The following is a 14,427-nucleotide window of genomic DNA, read 5'->3' on the forward strand; positions in this document are numbered from 1 at the left end:
AAAGGAAAAAAAATATATAAAAAAATCAAGTGGCTTAGAGTTCCACCTTTTTTAAAGTATAAGATGTTTCTCCAGATGGCAGTCCTGTTTGTGTCTGTGATTTTTTTTTTCTTTTTTGTGTGTGTGAGCAAAGTGGTCATTTGGCTCTTTGAGGTGAGGGCACAAACATCTCCAGATGTGAAATTGAGGGATGTGTTGACCGGGGTGGGATGAGCCAGCTGAAACAAGACTTCCATTATTTTTCCACCAGCTGCAGAGAACTGGAGCCCAGTCTGAGTGAGTTCTGTTGTTGCAGCCTGGTACCACTTGCTGATTGTCAGGCCGTGCCAGGTCGGCCCAAGACAATGGGCCCACTGCTGGCCTTTGGCCCCGGTTCTGTTCCTCTGTCCACTAGCGATGAGTACACAAAGGTCACACGCTGTTTTTGGACAATCAGGCTCACAGACATCCCTTATTCTTATCTGGAAAGATCTTTGGGCCGTTTCCCAAATAACCCACATAAAGTGCAATTAGGCTTAGGAGAAATGTCACTTCCCTCGGTTTTGGCTTTAATGTCTCACTGATCCTTCTCAAGGGTTTTCTGATATATACAAAATGTACCTGTTCTTCAACACGAAACTCTATACAAGTTAATTTTATGCAGTTTTGTCAGAGAGCTAGAAACATTAAAATATCAATGATAAACATTCAGAGGATCATTACAGAGTTTAGATAAAAACACTACTTTCTATTTATGTGATTGAATCTATCTAAATATAGTTATTCTGATATCTTAACTCTCCCTTTAACCAATAAAAATGAGTCTATAAACGCAGAATCCTCCTAATCCACTGCATGGCACAATACACTTTACACTCACTTTCATTTTCTGAAATTATCCAACCAAATGATATAGAAGCTGATTGTTTTTATGTGATATTGGCCAATTCAGGACTTAAAATACATTAAACTAAGTGTTCTGTTCTTCACATTTCAACATAGCCAGGATTATTGCCTTGGCACTCAATCACCTTAGGAACAAACTGCCCACCTATTGATTTTATTTGGCATTGACTTTAAAATGAATGAACCCCTAACCCTAAATCTTGGATATATTATTTTAAACCCAACATCCCATGTCAGAGTAATACACCTCCAAGCATGCAATAAGTTACTTATTACCTGAAAAAGTTTTGATGGGAAAACTACTCATCCATCGGTCCATTATCTTCTGTTTTTTAAAGAAAAGTTTGAAAGGTTTTTTGTCCAGAACTAAAATTAAGATCTCTCACTTCATCCAAGTTACTGTCTAGAGGGACATTCCCAGAGAACTCTTAAAGGAAGTATTTGTATCATGTAATTCTTAACCGTTCCAGCTAACTCCTGCTCATAGTGTACTTAGACATTAACTGGACCTGTTGCCTTTTTTCTGACGCATTTAGAGCATTAAGATTGGGGCTATATCAACATATCTGCTTTTCAAGAACTTGCAGAGAAGACGTGTTAAAAAAACTGAAATGGAAAGACCTCTCCTTTGTCTTTTAATGAGTAGCCTTTTTGTAAAACCTGCAATAAAACTCTTATTAAATAGCAACAGTTCCTCAATGTTTACTCTCAGATTACAAGTATTAGGTTTCTGCAGATTTCAGCCCACCAGCAGCTCTTTAATTGTACTGTATGCACTCCAAACCACCTCTCTCTGTCTCCATCTTGGTTTCGGATGAGGTCAAACTGGGACTGGTCCATCGGTGCACGTCCCCGGCTCCAAGTTCTATTCTGGGCTTGCAGGCCATCCTTTCTCTGTCTCTAAACCCCCCTGCATTGTCTCCCGAGCCTGGAATGAGCCCACTCAGCGCAGCCTAAAGCCAGGCAGCAGTCAGCCCACCGTGTTTCGAACTCTAAACTGCTCACTCAGCTCAGTAAAGGCTGTGTGTGTGTGTGTGTAAGTGTGTGTTGGTGATCTGACTAGCAGTAGCTATCAGATCTCTCCTGTGTGTGTGTGTGTGTTTGCTGCATTGCATGATGTCATGTTTACCTGCAGAGTGTTAGACCTGAAAGTCGGTTTCTGTGCCTGAGCTATGATCCGATTTTAACAGCTTGTAAAAACAAACAGGTTTTTCTCAGGAGGTTTTCTTTCAGTCGTCAGGAAACGTGTGTTAATTAATGCCACTGCTTCAGATATGATGCTCATCTCAGTTTAGGTATCAGCCTGGTAAGACAAAATGTGGAAGGAGTTAGGAAATGTTTCAGCTGCATAGGGGCTGACAGCTTTTCCTGCATGACGTAAACCCTGAATCAGCACTTGGTAAAATTCCTACTCATGATGCCAGCAGTGCACTACTAGACAGGATCTTACTAATGTCCTGCAACATTAATATGTGTTCCTGCCAGTTTTCTTTTTCAACATTTACTTTCTGTCTCTTTCCGTTGTCTGCAGGATGAGGAGAACGGAAATGAGAAGGGTAAGTTGTTTGCCTGACATTATTTGAACCCAATACAATCAGATAGAGATGAGGTAACAAGGTGGGACTCATTCACCCTCCTTCCAGACCTCTGGTCTGCAGTTTCCCTGCGCCACCTGCAGGATTGTTTAAATTACTGCAATTTCAACTAATGACAATAGACACCAAACTACAGGTGTTTTTTTATTTCCCCTTTAATCATTCCACTTTTTTTTTTTATTCATTAAATTATGATTAATGATTATTATGATTGTTATTTTCAATGTTAAATCATGACTGCATCTATTTATTTCAAAATGTATGAGTAAATATTATTTTTAGTTGTCCACATATCTATCAGCTCATTTTATTTTATTGATACTTTTGTTTATACATAGTTAAGTTCTGAAAATCATTTATTTATTTAAAAAAATTACGATTTCATGGTGAAGCTATATAGGAAACACTTAGGCATTACGAAAAACGTATATATTTATTTTCATATGTGCCCCATTCTAGCCCATTATGAATAACTCTCAAATGACATCCAATGAAAACCAATCTGTCAGTCTATAATGTTGTGCATAAGATCAGCTGACCTGTGTTGGATTTAACCTGTGTTATATTTGCATAGATAGACAGAACAGATACTTCATAAGAACACGGGAACTTTCATGAGGGATTTCAGCTTTGACCTGCCCACTTGTTTCTGTGAACTTTAATTTTTTTTCTGCAAATCTCATTCTTTAAAACCAGAAAAATCTACTGGAAATGTTAGTATGTGTTTTATGTTATTTTTAAGAAGCACAGCCCCTGAACTTTCATCTCCTTGTTTATGCAGGGTATCAGAAAGAACGGCTGGAGCCGATGGACACCATATTTGTTAAGAATGTGAGAGAAAAAGGTCCGGCCCACAAGGCGGGTTTATGCACAGGTAAGATGAGCCGGCAGTGAATGAGCATCCTGGTTGGAGCTGGACATTTGTTGACATGTGTACAGTTTATGTGTTTTGTTTTATGTGATGTTGCTTCAGCAATGTGAAGGGTTTAAGGAAGGATGCTTTTCACAACATAAAACCCCCCCCACAGATTTATTTAACTCATGTCAAAGTGGCAAAGCTGTTAATGCTTTATTGTTGCCCCATCTGTGCAGCTCAAATGAATAAACTAAAGAAAACAGGCAGAATCAACCACATTCAAAAAGTCATGTCCTGCTTACTCAAACGTATGCAAACAAACACAACAAAAACCCTATATGTGTTTCATTTTGCACAAAATTTCAGCTGCTTCCACAGTTTAACACACAGGTTTTTCCAGGGTGACCTGATTTCCATTTTCTGCTTAATATAGTGGAGATTAGTTTTTCTATGACAATAAGAAACAGGCATATATTGAGGTCAGGTGTGTATTTGTACCTCTGTCCTCAGAGGCTAAATAAAGATCGCAAGCTTAATGTTATGCCTTCATGATGCTGTTTTGTTGAAGTTAAACACAGAAAATAAAACTTTTTTTTTTTGACCCTCACATTTCCTGTTTTGATCTGTGCTTTGGCCTCACAGGGAAATTAGTTCCTGCACAGCGTTGCCTGTTTTTCCTGTATTTCCCACTTGCGCTGAAGTTTTAGAGATCTCAGCTGGGACCTCTTTGTTAAACCTGTTGGTTATGATGCGGCGGCGTGTCTTTTTCTCCGCAGGGGATCGGTTGGTGAAGGTGAACGGGGAGAGCGTTCTTGGAAAGACATACTCGCAAGTTATTGCCCTCATTCAGAACAGGTAAGACCATCTAAAATCAGAGAGATTCCTCACTTTGTTTCCTTTGTGCCATTTTGATGCAGGTAAGCATGGTGCTTTTATAACGATGGGTTCTAATAAGCTAATGCACGATTTAACCCAAGAAATCATTGTATCGTGTCTGAAGAAACTGAATGAATCTGAAGCATATTGCAGTTTTATACCTGCATATTATTAGTTTGTGTAATGCAGTGCAATAAAGTGAGCTTTAGATCAACAAGTGCTGTTGGACATAATCAATCAAATCTAAATGATTAAAAAAAGCAAAATATTGCATGTTTTACACTTTAAGTCCAAACAGTAGGACAAATCCAGAATGTAGCCATGCACTGCAGCTAAGGTGCAGTTAAACTTACTATATATTATCCTTATTTAACATAAAATGAAGCAAACTTGATGCATATGGCTGTGAATTCTTCCTTTTTTTTATTTTATAACTGTTGTGCTCTCATGTTTCTCTCCTCCATCTGTTTCCCTCTTTGTGTGTCTCACAGTGAGAGTGTGTTGGAGCTCTCTATTATGCCAAAAGATGAAGATGTGCTTCAGCTAGTAAGTATAATTTTACGGCGTCCGTTTGATGCATTTTCAAAGTCTAAGTTACTTTAAGTCAATTTTTCCTTTGAAAGACAACTAGTATTAAGAAACAATTTTTTTTTTAACCATCATCAACCAGAACAATTACTTTATTTAGAGAGCAACTCAAATATTATTAATAAATAATTGCTTGTTTCTCTGAGGCATAAATAAGACATAACAGAGAGGAACATTTCTTTTAGCTACTTTGCAAAACTGTGAACATTAAAACATGTCATTCAAGTGAGGCAGATGTTGCTAATCTTCTAATATCCTCTAACGTCACGAAATGGTCACAAAACGCAGCCACTCACCTACAACTGCTCATGTTTTTTTTATCAGCGCAACAACAGAGACATTTAAAGTGATTTAGGTTGCAACAAATAAATCTCCACAGGGATCTATAGTGAGCAGTATGAGAGAGGAGTTTAAAACAATATCTACCTTGATACTTTAGAGAATTGCAGCAAAAAGTACAATTATTGTGTCATCAAGTCCTAATTACAATCATTAAATGTTATATGTATGGAAACTGGTTGTTGGGGATGCATCACAAACATGACATGAGGAGCTTCTCTAATGTTAAGCTTACTGTTAGGTAAGATGGAGGATGTGTGATGCTGGGGGCTTGTTTCTCTACCGGATGCTGAGGGAAGAGCATATGGCATTTTGCACTTGTTTAATTATCAGGAAGTTTAAATCATAACTAATGGCTGTATCAGTCCACATTAATTATTCAGATATTACCAGGGCGGATGCATTAACACTCTGATGGCCAGATGAGTTTTTGTTTTGTTTTTCAAAGTGAGCAGAAGCTGTTAAAGTAAAATTAATAAAAAAAAAAAATACACATTCATAACAACACAGAGAGGCTTTTCCATACATCCTGCTATAGGCCACTGCAGCACATTTTGGGATCTGTTGTGCTTATCTTCAAAGATGATTCATCGAATAGCTGAGGAATGTGGAGAGTGACTCACGAGGCTTAGCTGTTTTTCAATTACACCGTCCATTAAAATATGCTCACATCTCAACTGTCGAGCTTATGAACAAAACAGCTCCTACGCTTATTTCCACACGCCCATGAAATGCAGCAACACATTTTTGTCACTCCACGGGTTGCTCCGTTCTCGTTTGCATGATCCAACATGCATCTGCTGTTGCCCCTCCCACTAACCTGGAGCAACGTTTCAACACACCGATCTACATTTAAGCAATTCCTCCCAGAAACATATACACTTCCCAAATAAATAAATCCCAGACTGAGATCTTTATCTTAAAGAATATTTAGCCTGTCTCTTACATTATAAACCCACTCCTCCTCACATTCCTCCCCTCACTGCTGTATCTCCTGCATTCCTTTCATGACATCACTGGAGCTGTGCCTCCTTCCGCACTCCCACAGGGTGGAGTAAGTCAGAGAACAGGAGGGTGGAGAGAGGGGAGCTTAGACGGATTTCTGAGAGGAGAAAACAAGCAGATCATCAGACAGGAAACTGTAAAAGAAAAGAAGCGAAAAGGAGCTCATAAAGCAGGACTTTGTGAAATATGACGGAGACCTTGCATTAGCAGCCGGAGCGTCTTTTGAGGAGTCTCGGTGTGTGTTTTTTACCCTCTGGGGTTTTTGTTTTGAATTTAGGTGACATAAGGAGGCTTTCACTTTCAGGTCTGAACATTTGATTGTTAAGGTCGAAGAACATATAACCTGATTTTGTGTGTTAAGAACAGAAAAATGTTTTGTTTTTCAACTTGAATCACTAAGCAGTCACTGTTTAAGCGTAATGAAGATGACACTGTCTGAACAGGTAGCTGTAGCTTAACTTCTGCGTGATTCGCATGGGGATTGGATGCAGTTCTTTAATGGACGTATGTTTGTGTTGCAGGCTGGTGAAAGTAATCCACTCTCTTTAAGCATGCTTATCTTTCGTCAAACTTATTTAGATTTACAGCATTTTTCATTTGATAACAGATTTATTTGTCTCTTTTTTCCTCTCAAGGCATACTCCCAAGATGCTTACTTGACTGGGAACGAACCCTTCGTCGGGGGAGCTGAGAACCTCCCACCGCCGCCTCCCCTCTGTTACCCACGCACCAGGACTGCCCCCCATCCTGGAGCCCCGCTTTGCTCCCCCATGGGCCAGAACCAGCTGGATAACCGGAGTTGCTGGCCAGGGTCTTCAAGCCCTTCATCACCCTTAGATAACAGATCTGGTGTGGCTAGCCCAGCCAGCTGGCAGGAGGGGCAGGCAGGTGAGCCAGGTGGAGTCGGTCACAGCAGTCCAGCGCATCGCACAGAGGAGATCCAGTACGGTATGACCAGTCAGCAGCCCCAGGGTCAGACAAGGAGGCGCTCCTACTCTTCGTCTTCATCATCTGGAGGTCTTGTTTTCAGCCCCCTGAAAGTCCACTACTCCAACCATCAGAGTGCTGGGGCCGCCCAAGCACAGCCACGAAAGTCCAGCTCGGCCTGGACCAGTCCGCCTATGGCTCCTGTCCCCCACAGCCGCAATGAACGCTGCCAGCAGGCCCTCTCTGACTGGTACTACAACCAGCTACCTGAGCGCTCAGGACGCAGGATGCAAACCCGGCACCGCAGCTACTCTCAAGATCGGCTCAGCGAGCACAGGAGGCAGCAGCAGAGGGCAGGTGGCTGGCCACACAGCGCCTCACAGGACACGCTTTTTTTACTACAGCAGTCAGGACAAGGACCTCAGGGTGAGCCCTACTGGTCCGCTGGAGACTGGGAGGCGGGACGTGAAAGAGGCCGCACTGACTATACTCGAACACGCTCTGAAAATCTGCTGGCTCAGTACGATCGCCATGGCCGCTCAATGGAGATGTTGGACCGAGCATCAGCAGGACTGGTCTCGCCTCGGTCCGAGAGGCACCCATGGCCCCAACAGGCTTCGCAGCCACCCCACAGGACAGACGCCTACCCAAGACCAAGGTGCCACACCGTTGTTGCACAGACCTCTGCAGTGCCTCGCCCGTCGCATTCTAAACACCACCCCCAAACCCACAACCAGACCCAGTCTCAGCAGCCCGCCGCCCAGAGCAAGCGGCTTCCTGCTGGGCAGAGCATGGACGAGCAGCAGGTGGGCTACCGTAGCTACAGCCCGTCTTTTTACCGCAAAACAGGTCGCATCCTGCAGCAAGCTCAGTCTTTCAGGGACCCGACTTACTCAGGCCCCCACTTGAACTGGAATCCAGTCCCTAAAAACGGCCCCGCAGAGGGATCGTCGGCACCTCTCATTGCCTCCTCCTCTGCTCCCCTCACCTCTGTCTCCCCAGAATCCCAGGACAGGGCGTACAGGCCTACAAACCATGAGAGGGAACGAGGGGCAGTGGAGGGACAGGGTGAGATGGCGGTGCAAACCCAGGAGGTGGTGCTGAGGCAGAAACCCCCCACTGGGCGAAGGAACCCCAACAGACATCCCCACTATGGCATTACTATGGACGAGCTAGAACCTTCCCTGTTTTCTCCTGAACCCAAAGACACGAATGTTCACCCTGGTTCTGCAGAAGAGTTAACCCCTCGCAAAGCAAATGGAAACCTTGCCCCCCTTTCTTTAGAGGAAGACTCTTTGGCCTCCATCCCATTCATAGGTAAGCTCATAGCTGTCCTTTTTTTCTTGTTGGACGTGTAAGTCAACGTCTATCATTTTTATTTTCATTCTCACACTTTAGAAGCTGCCATTTTGTCTGTGTGTGTTTTCTGTGCGTATTTGTCGGTTATATATTAGATTCCCCCTGCTTTTCAAACTGAATCAACCTGGATATTCCTGATCTTGTGTAGTTGTAGCTGTAGCTGAGGCCATATGTTGCATTCATGTCCAAGCTTGTGTTTCCCCCAGCAAAGACTGAGAGTAAAGCCACCCTCCAGGCTTTAGGTTGGTTTCTATCACTTTGCACGAACAGCAGCCATTAAGTCAAAGCGCAGGCAAATTCATTTGTGGTAGCTGAGGTGAGCCTTGCCTCTCTGTTCCTTATGCCAGAGCATAAGGTAAACAGGTACTGTTTAATCTGAACAGGTTCAAATCAACTGACTTCGTGTAATGGTGATTGTTGGTATTTGTGCCGAGCTGCAATCTGCTTCAGAGACTCTATCTTCTTTAGGGAATCCATTAGGCATGTGACCACATTCTTGCCTCGCTGCTTCACCTGATTTAGATGAAACCGAGCAGCAAAAGCTGCGAGCTGGGACTCGCTCAGTAGCCGTAAACTGAAACTAGGCTAAGTTTCTCCCCAAAGACGAGACATTTTCTTTTCTTTCTTTCTGTCTTAGCTTCTTAATCTTGCTGTGATATACACAGATATCTGATGATGATCTGGGATTGCTTGGGATCCCACTTTACGTACCCTGCTGGATTTCTTGTATGAAAGATAGTGAGCACAATGAAAGACTGTGCTTGAGGGCAAATATGGTTTGATTAAATGTGTCATACATGGTTTGTGACAGGGTTAAATTGCACAGAAGTCATTTATCTTGAATCTCTGCTGTATGTTTTTTCTCACTCGCTTTGTTGGGGAAAAGTACAGAGGCGCTTCCACTTATATCCTGCCTTCAATGCAGCCATTGTGCTGCTCTGGTATACGAGGGGACGGCTGTATAAGGGATGTAGACGCAACAGACCATGACTTTTTGCCATTTTCAAGTTCATTGACTTTATTTGAAAAAAAAACAAACCTAAAATAAATGCATTTAAATCTTGTTTTCAAGTAGAAAAGCTTTGAACAAAAAATCCTCTTATCCTCTTATTAAAAGTAATTTTACGTAGGATAATCGTGATGGAAAATGGATGGATGGATAAAAAGTTTAGTAAATTATTATTACACCCCCAAACCCTTATTTTTTTTAATGAATTATCCATCAAATTCTGTTTTTGTTAGCAACTAACTACTTAGTTGGAAAAGGGCAACTTGTTATGTCGCTCCATGCTAAGTCAGGAGGATTTTTTTAGGGGACAAATCTTAAAATCTTATTACAAGAAAACAGCAGCAATTAGTGAGCTCATTAGTGCACTAGTCTCCAAAACAACCATTAGATGCTGTCTATGTGCTTACCATGTTAAATAGACAGAACAGGAAAAAAACGTTCTGACCTAAAATCACAAACGTTTATGCGCAGTTGTTTCATCTCTATTGGAATTTTAACTGGAACTAAAATCTACTCATAGTCACTGCTAAGTATAGTGGAGGATCTGGGATGCTGTGGGACTTTTCTTCTTCTGTTGGTCCTCAGAAGCTTTATGCAGATATTTTACAGATATTTTACATAACTGAAATAATAAATCACATTTAGAATGAAAAAAGTTACAAGTTTCTATTAATAAAATATGTATTTCTATTAAAAACATATTTATGTAGTCTTTCAAGATACTTTGATTCTGCAGTCTCTAACCTAGTAAGGGAAATCTGATTTGACAACCAAAATCCCCTGATTCAAGCCTTTATTTTTGTGACTACTTTAGTGTTTTGATAATAAATTAAACTCGGGTCTCTCTTTTAAGGTAAAATTTGCCAAAGAACTGCCCAATTTCAAGATATGAGCCAAAACATCATATCAAAATACATAAACTAAACTTTATCTTCAGCGTTCTGGTTTTTATAAACAGTTTTAGAGGGTTACTAAACTAATTTTTAATTTTTGTAGTTAATTTTTTTTTTTTAATGTGCATTTTCCCATCTCACTTTTCCTTTCACTCCTGATCCGTGTTTTTTCCACCCCACACATGCTGTGGGATTTACCCTGGAGATGGAACATACTGTGGGACAGTATTCTGCTTCCCTCTGCTGGGTCGTCCCTGTCTTTCTGTGGTCGGCCTTCTAATGACCGGCTTTGTTAAACCCACAGACTGACTATTTCTGGATCGTGCCATAAACATTCAGATTCCTCATCTCCCAAATGTTTTCCATCTCTTGCTACACTCTTACTATACCCAGGAAGGCATGCCTTATGGACAAAGCAGCAATGAGCAAAGGAAGTAATTATAATTAATTTAGTTCTTCAAGTTGTGAAATAAAATAGCTGGAATGCGATGGAGTGGAAACCAAGTGAGAAGCTTGTATAGCATGCCGGGCAATGGGAGCTGTCTCTCTGAGATAGTGCTGCCCTCTACTGTTCCCAGTTTGCATACCTTAAATCACTCAGATCTCAGGCTAGGATCCTAATCTCTCTGTGAGGAAGTGTAAGGAAGCTATGTGTGTGTGTGTGTTTGTGTCATGGTTTCATATCCCTCTGGGTGAGCACTCAGAATTTTAAACATTTGAAGCCTTTTCATTGATTTATGTTTTGTTGAGCAAACAATCTTCCTTCATAAGATAAAAAGGTTCATATTTATATTTATTCACCCTTAGTAACTATTTCTTTTTTGACCTTTTACCTTTTTGCTTGTATGGACTAGCATCCCACAATGCTCTAGACTTTAATAAAGAACTGAAACCTGCAGCCATTAGGTCCCTGACGCCTACCTGCCTTTTCTAGCTCCTGAGTAGCTTTTCCTATGGCAACGGACGGTACAGGTACTGTTCAGTCTCTTAAGTGTTCATGTGTTTTACTATGTCTGGGTGAAAGTTTCTTCTCTCTATATCGAGGTTAAAGGTATGATAAATGCCCTGGAGGGGCTGAGGCAGGTTTTAATTTGTAAAACTCCCTCTTAGGGTTTCTAAAAAGGTTCGGTTACTGAATATATAGCTTTGATGTACGGAAATCTAAAATGGTTTTGCTTTCACACATGTTCAAGTTCCTGATTCACCTGAAAGAAATTGAACCTGTGGGACGATTTACCTGTTCAGTGTCTGACTTCTGGGCTTGTCATGATCCTTATGAATCCTTCCCTTTCCTTACCTTCCCCTCTCTAACCCTGTATTTTCCCTCCCTTCCTCTCTGACTACCTTCTCTAACACCTAATTCTGTCCGTTTATCCATCTCTGACCTCTCTTTCAAACCTTCATCTTCCCCTCCTCACTCCAACAGACGAACCAACCAGCCCCGGCGCTGATTTGCGCGCCCGCCATGTGCCGGCCTCCTCCGTTGTGTCCAGCGGCATGAGTTCAGCGCCCCCGGTGGGCACCAGCCCCGCCTCCCCCACCTTCACCTTCCCCCTCACTAGGCTCTTCTCACACGACTGCAGTGAGTGGCCCGCTCCTCGCCAGCCCCCTTATTGCTCTAGTCTTCCCCAAAGCATGCAGCAGGAAATTGGATTTGTAGTTATGGCTTTTGATTTCCGAGATGGATTCTCAAAGCATGCTTGAGACGTTGAAATATTCTGTTCCAAAATACGATTTTTAGTCTCTTATTCCTTTTTTTTTTTTTTTTTTTTACTGCTTTAACTTCTCTTTTCAAGCATTTTACCTACCATGTACTGTTTTATTTAAGAAGAAATAGCAACAGTTAGGAAATTAATTGCATCTGTTCTTAGTAAGATGTAAGTAACTATTTTTAGCAGTGTATTAACTATTTATTATTGTTTGTCTGTTCATTTGTCTATTATTGATCAGTTTATAGTAAAAATTATGTATTATTTAGTCAATCAAGCTGATTTATGATAGAAATTGTTTAGAATCTCATGTTCAGGGCTTAGTAAGAGGTGAAAAGTCCTTGTCAAGATGAAGTTTATAACAGTTCTAGACAATATTTGCATGTGGATTTTGTGTTTTCATGGGGATATTTCAGCTCTGCATGCATCCATACAGTTGGATGTGTTTGGTCTAGACCAAACCAAAGGTGTATGGTGCTGTTCCTTAGCTGAGTTTCAGTTATGCATGCTGTTTTGTGATGACAGAGGAAACACGTGCATGCTAGTGGTGCAGAGAAAGTCCAGGGAAACCTAAATCTAACCCCCTGTTTGAGTTCACATCCCCACCTTCAGTCGCCTCCACGTCACTCCCGGTTTAAACCCTCCCCCTCCTCCCTCACTGACCCCATCTCCTAAACCAACACCTTTTTTTTAGTTGATTGGCATTGCATCAACGTGCGGTCTCTCTTTCACTCTATCTTTTTATTTCTCCTTTGTTCATCTCCATATTTCCACTGATTCACTCTTGCACAAAGCAGGCAGTACTAAGTGCAGTTGCCATTCCTCCTATCTTCTAGGCATCACCACGGAGCGCTCCAAGTCATGCGATGAAGGACTTAACACATTCAGGGAGGAACGGACCTCGTAAGTACAGGGAGATGGGAAGGAAAAAGACCATATGAAAGAAATGAAGATTGCCTTTTTTTTTACATTATGTGTTGTTTGTTTTTATTGGCTTTACAGAAGGCTGCCCAAAAGAGTGAAGAGTTTCTTTGGGGACGGGGTGAGTTCTGCTAAATTAAATGTGTTATTTTGTTATTTTTAGATATTTGTGATTTCTTCTTACTCTTTGATTAAGAAAATTACCTTTTACTTTACCTTTCATGTTAAACTTCACCTTTTTCAGCTGTAGACAAACCCAGGAGCTGCTGTTAATCAAGCAAATGCTGCAGGAAAAAGAATTCTTATAAAGTCTTCAACATGTGGATTTCAGATAAACTTTTTTGGGCCTTTAAAGAGCGACAAATATGTAGTATTTAATTTATCTTTTAAGATTATATTCAGAAAGATTAGAGAGACTAAGAAGATTAGAGATAAAGTGCAGCATAATCAACGACTGCTATTCAGGACAATTTAATAGATCAGAAATGCTCAACAATGTTACAGTGTTATGGTGTCTTTATTATAATTAGTTTTCCATCTTTTAGCCAAAAATCTTGAACTCGTTGTTATGTTTCAGTCTCTGGACGTCATCGGCACGGCCGAGGAGGTGCGCTCCAAGCGTCACTCCACCTCCGAGCTGGGAAACACCACTTACAGTGACATACGGCGGGAAGGATGGCTGCAGTTCAAACAAATCCTTACAGAGAAGGGAAAGGTGGGCATTAGAGTGGGATCTTTTTTTTAATGGAGGGGCTTTGCTGAATTAACCCATAATATATTGTATTCTCTTTGAATTACAGAAAGTCGGCAGCGGGATACGGCCGTGGAAAAGGGTCTATTCGGTCCTCCGCTCCCATTTGCTGTTCCTCTACAAAGACAAGAGGGAGGCGGTGCTCCAGGGGACCTCGTTCGGAGGCGCGGCCGAGGACGAGCAGCCGATCAACATCCGGGGCTGCCTGGTGGACATCGCATACAGCGAGACCAAACGCAAACACGCCCTGCGGCTGACCACCCAGGACTTCTGCGAGTACCTTCTGCAGGCGGAGGACCGGGAGGACATGCTGGACTGGATAAAGGTCATCAGGGAGAGCAACAAGACGGACAGCGAGGTCAGAGAAACTGCTACCTGTGGGATTTCCTCATCTGTATGGGTTTTTTTTTTTTATTTGACATCCACAAGGCTGTTTTTTCTGTTTTCTCTAGGAGCTTGGATTCTCCAGGCAGGCTCTGATCAGTAAGAAGCTCAACGACTACAGAAAACAAAGGTGAATCATCTGAGAACAGGTTCTGCTCTGGAGGCAAAGTTGACCTCTTTAGTTTGGTCCAATTAAACTCTTTTTTAGGACTATTGTAATAAGCTAGTTACACTGAACAGCCTGCTGTTTTACAGTTTGCAAAGAAGAACACATCTCATTAGGTCTACCAGTTTGTTCATGATGGAAAAGATGTGCTTTCACTCAGTGCT

The 14,427-nt window shown here is 41.7% G+C and overlaps 1 protein-coding gene across 8 annotated transcripts in view; it reads left to right on the forward strand.

The window, feature by feature from the left end:
* Nucleotides 1-14,427, forward strand: part of arhgap23a (Rho GTPase activating protein 23a) — a 49,213-nt gene that overhangs the window by 12,327 nt on the left and 22,459 nt on the right. For 3 of the 8 annotated variants that reach the window (XM_038295828.1, XM_038295826.1, XM_038295832.1), the window contains exons 3-13: nucleotides 2,417-2,441; nucleotides 3,262-3,354; nucleotides 4,113-4,191; nucleotides 4,704-4,758; nucleotides 6,780-8,388; nucleotides 11,759-11,914; nucleotides 12,878-12,944; nucleotides 13,035-13,083; nucleotides 13,540-13,677; nucleotides 13,763-14,071; nucleotides 14,166-14,227. In XM_038295828.1, coding sequence (XP_038151756.1) covers nucleotides 2,417-2,441; nucleotides 3,262-3,354; nucleotides 4,113-4,191; nucleotides 4,704-4,758; nucleotides 6,780-8,388; nucleotides 11,759-11,914; nucleotides 12,878-12,944; nucleotides 13,035-13,083; nucleotides 13,540-13,677; nucleotides 13,763-14,071; nucleotides 14,166-14,227 — 2,642 coding nt within the window. Of the gene's footprint in view, nucleotides 1-2,416; nucleotides 2,442-3,261; nucleotides 3,355-4,112; nucleotides 4,192-4,703; nucleotides 4,759-6,191; nucleotides 6,449-6,779; nucleotides 8,389-11,758; nucleotides 11,915-12,877; nucleotides 12,945-13,034; nucleotides 13,084-13,539; nucleotides 13,678-13,762; nucleotides 14,072-14,165; nucleotides 14,228-14,427 lie in introns of those variants that run through there. The other 5 variants (XM_038295827.1, XM_038295830.1, XM_038295831.1 and 2 more) reach the window with 5 other exon arrangements.

This window comes from Cyprinodon tularosa, unplaced genomic scaffold, assembly GCF_016077235.1.
Source record: "Cyprinodon tularosa strain WSP-4 unplaced genomic scaffold, ASM1607723v1 ctg360, whole genome shotgun sequence".
Lineage (NCBI taxonomy): Eukaryota > Metazoa > Chordata > Actinopteri > Cyprinodontiformes > Cyprinodontidae > Cyprinodon > Cyprinodon tularosa.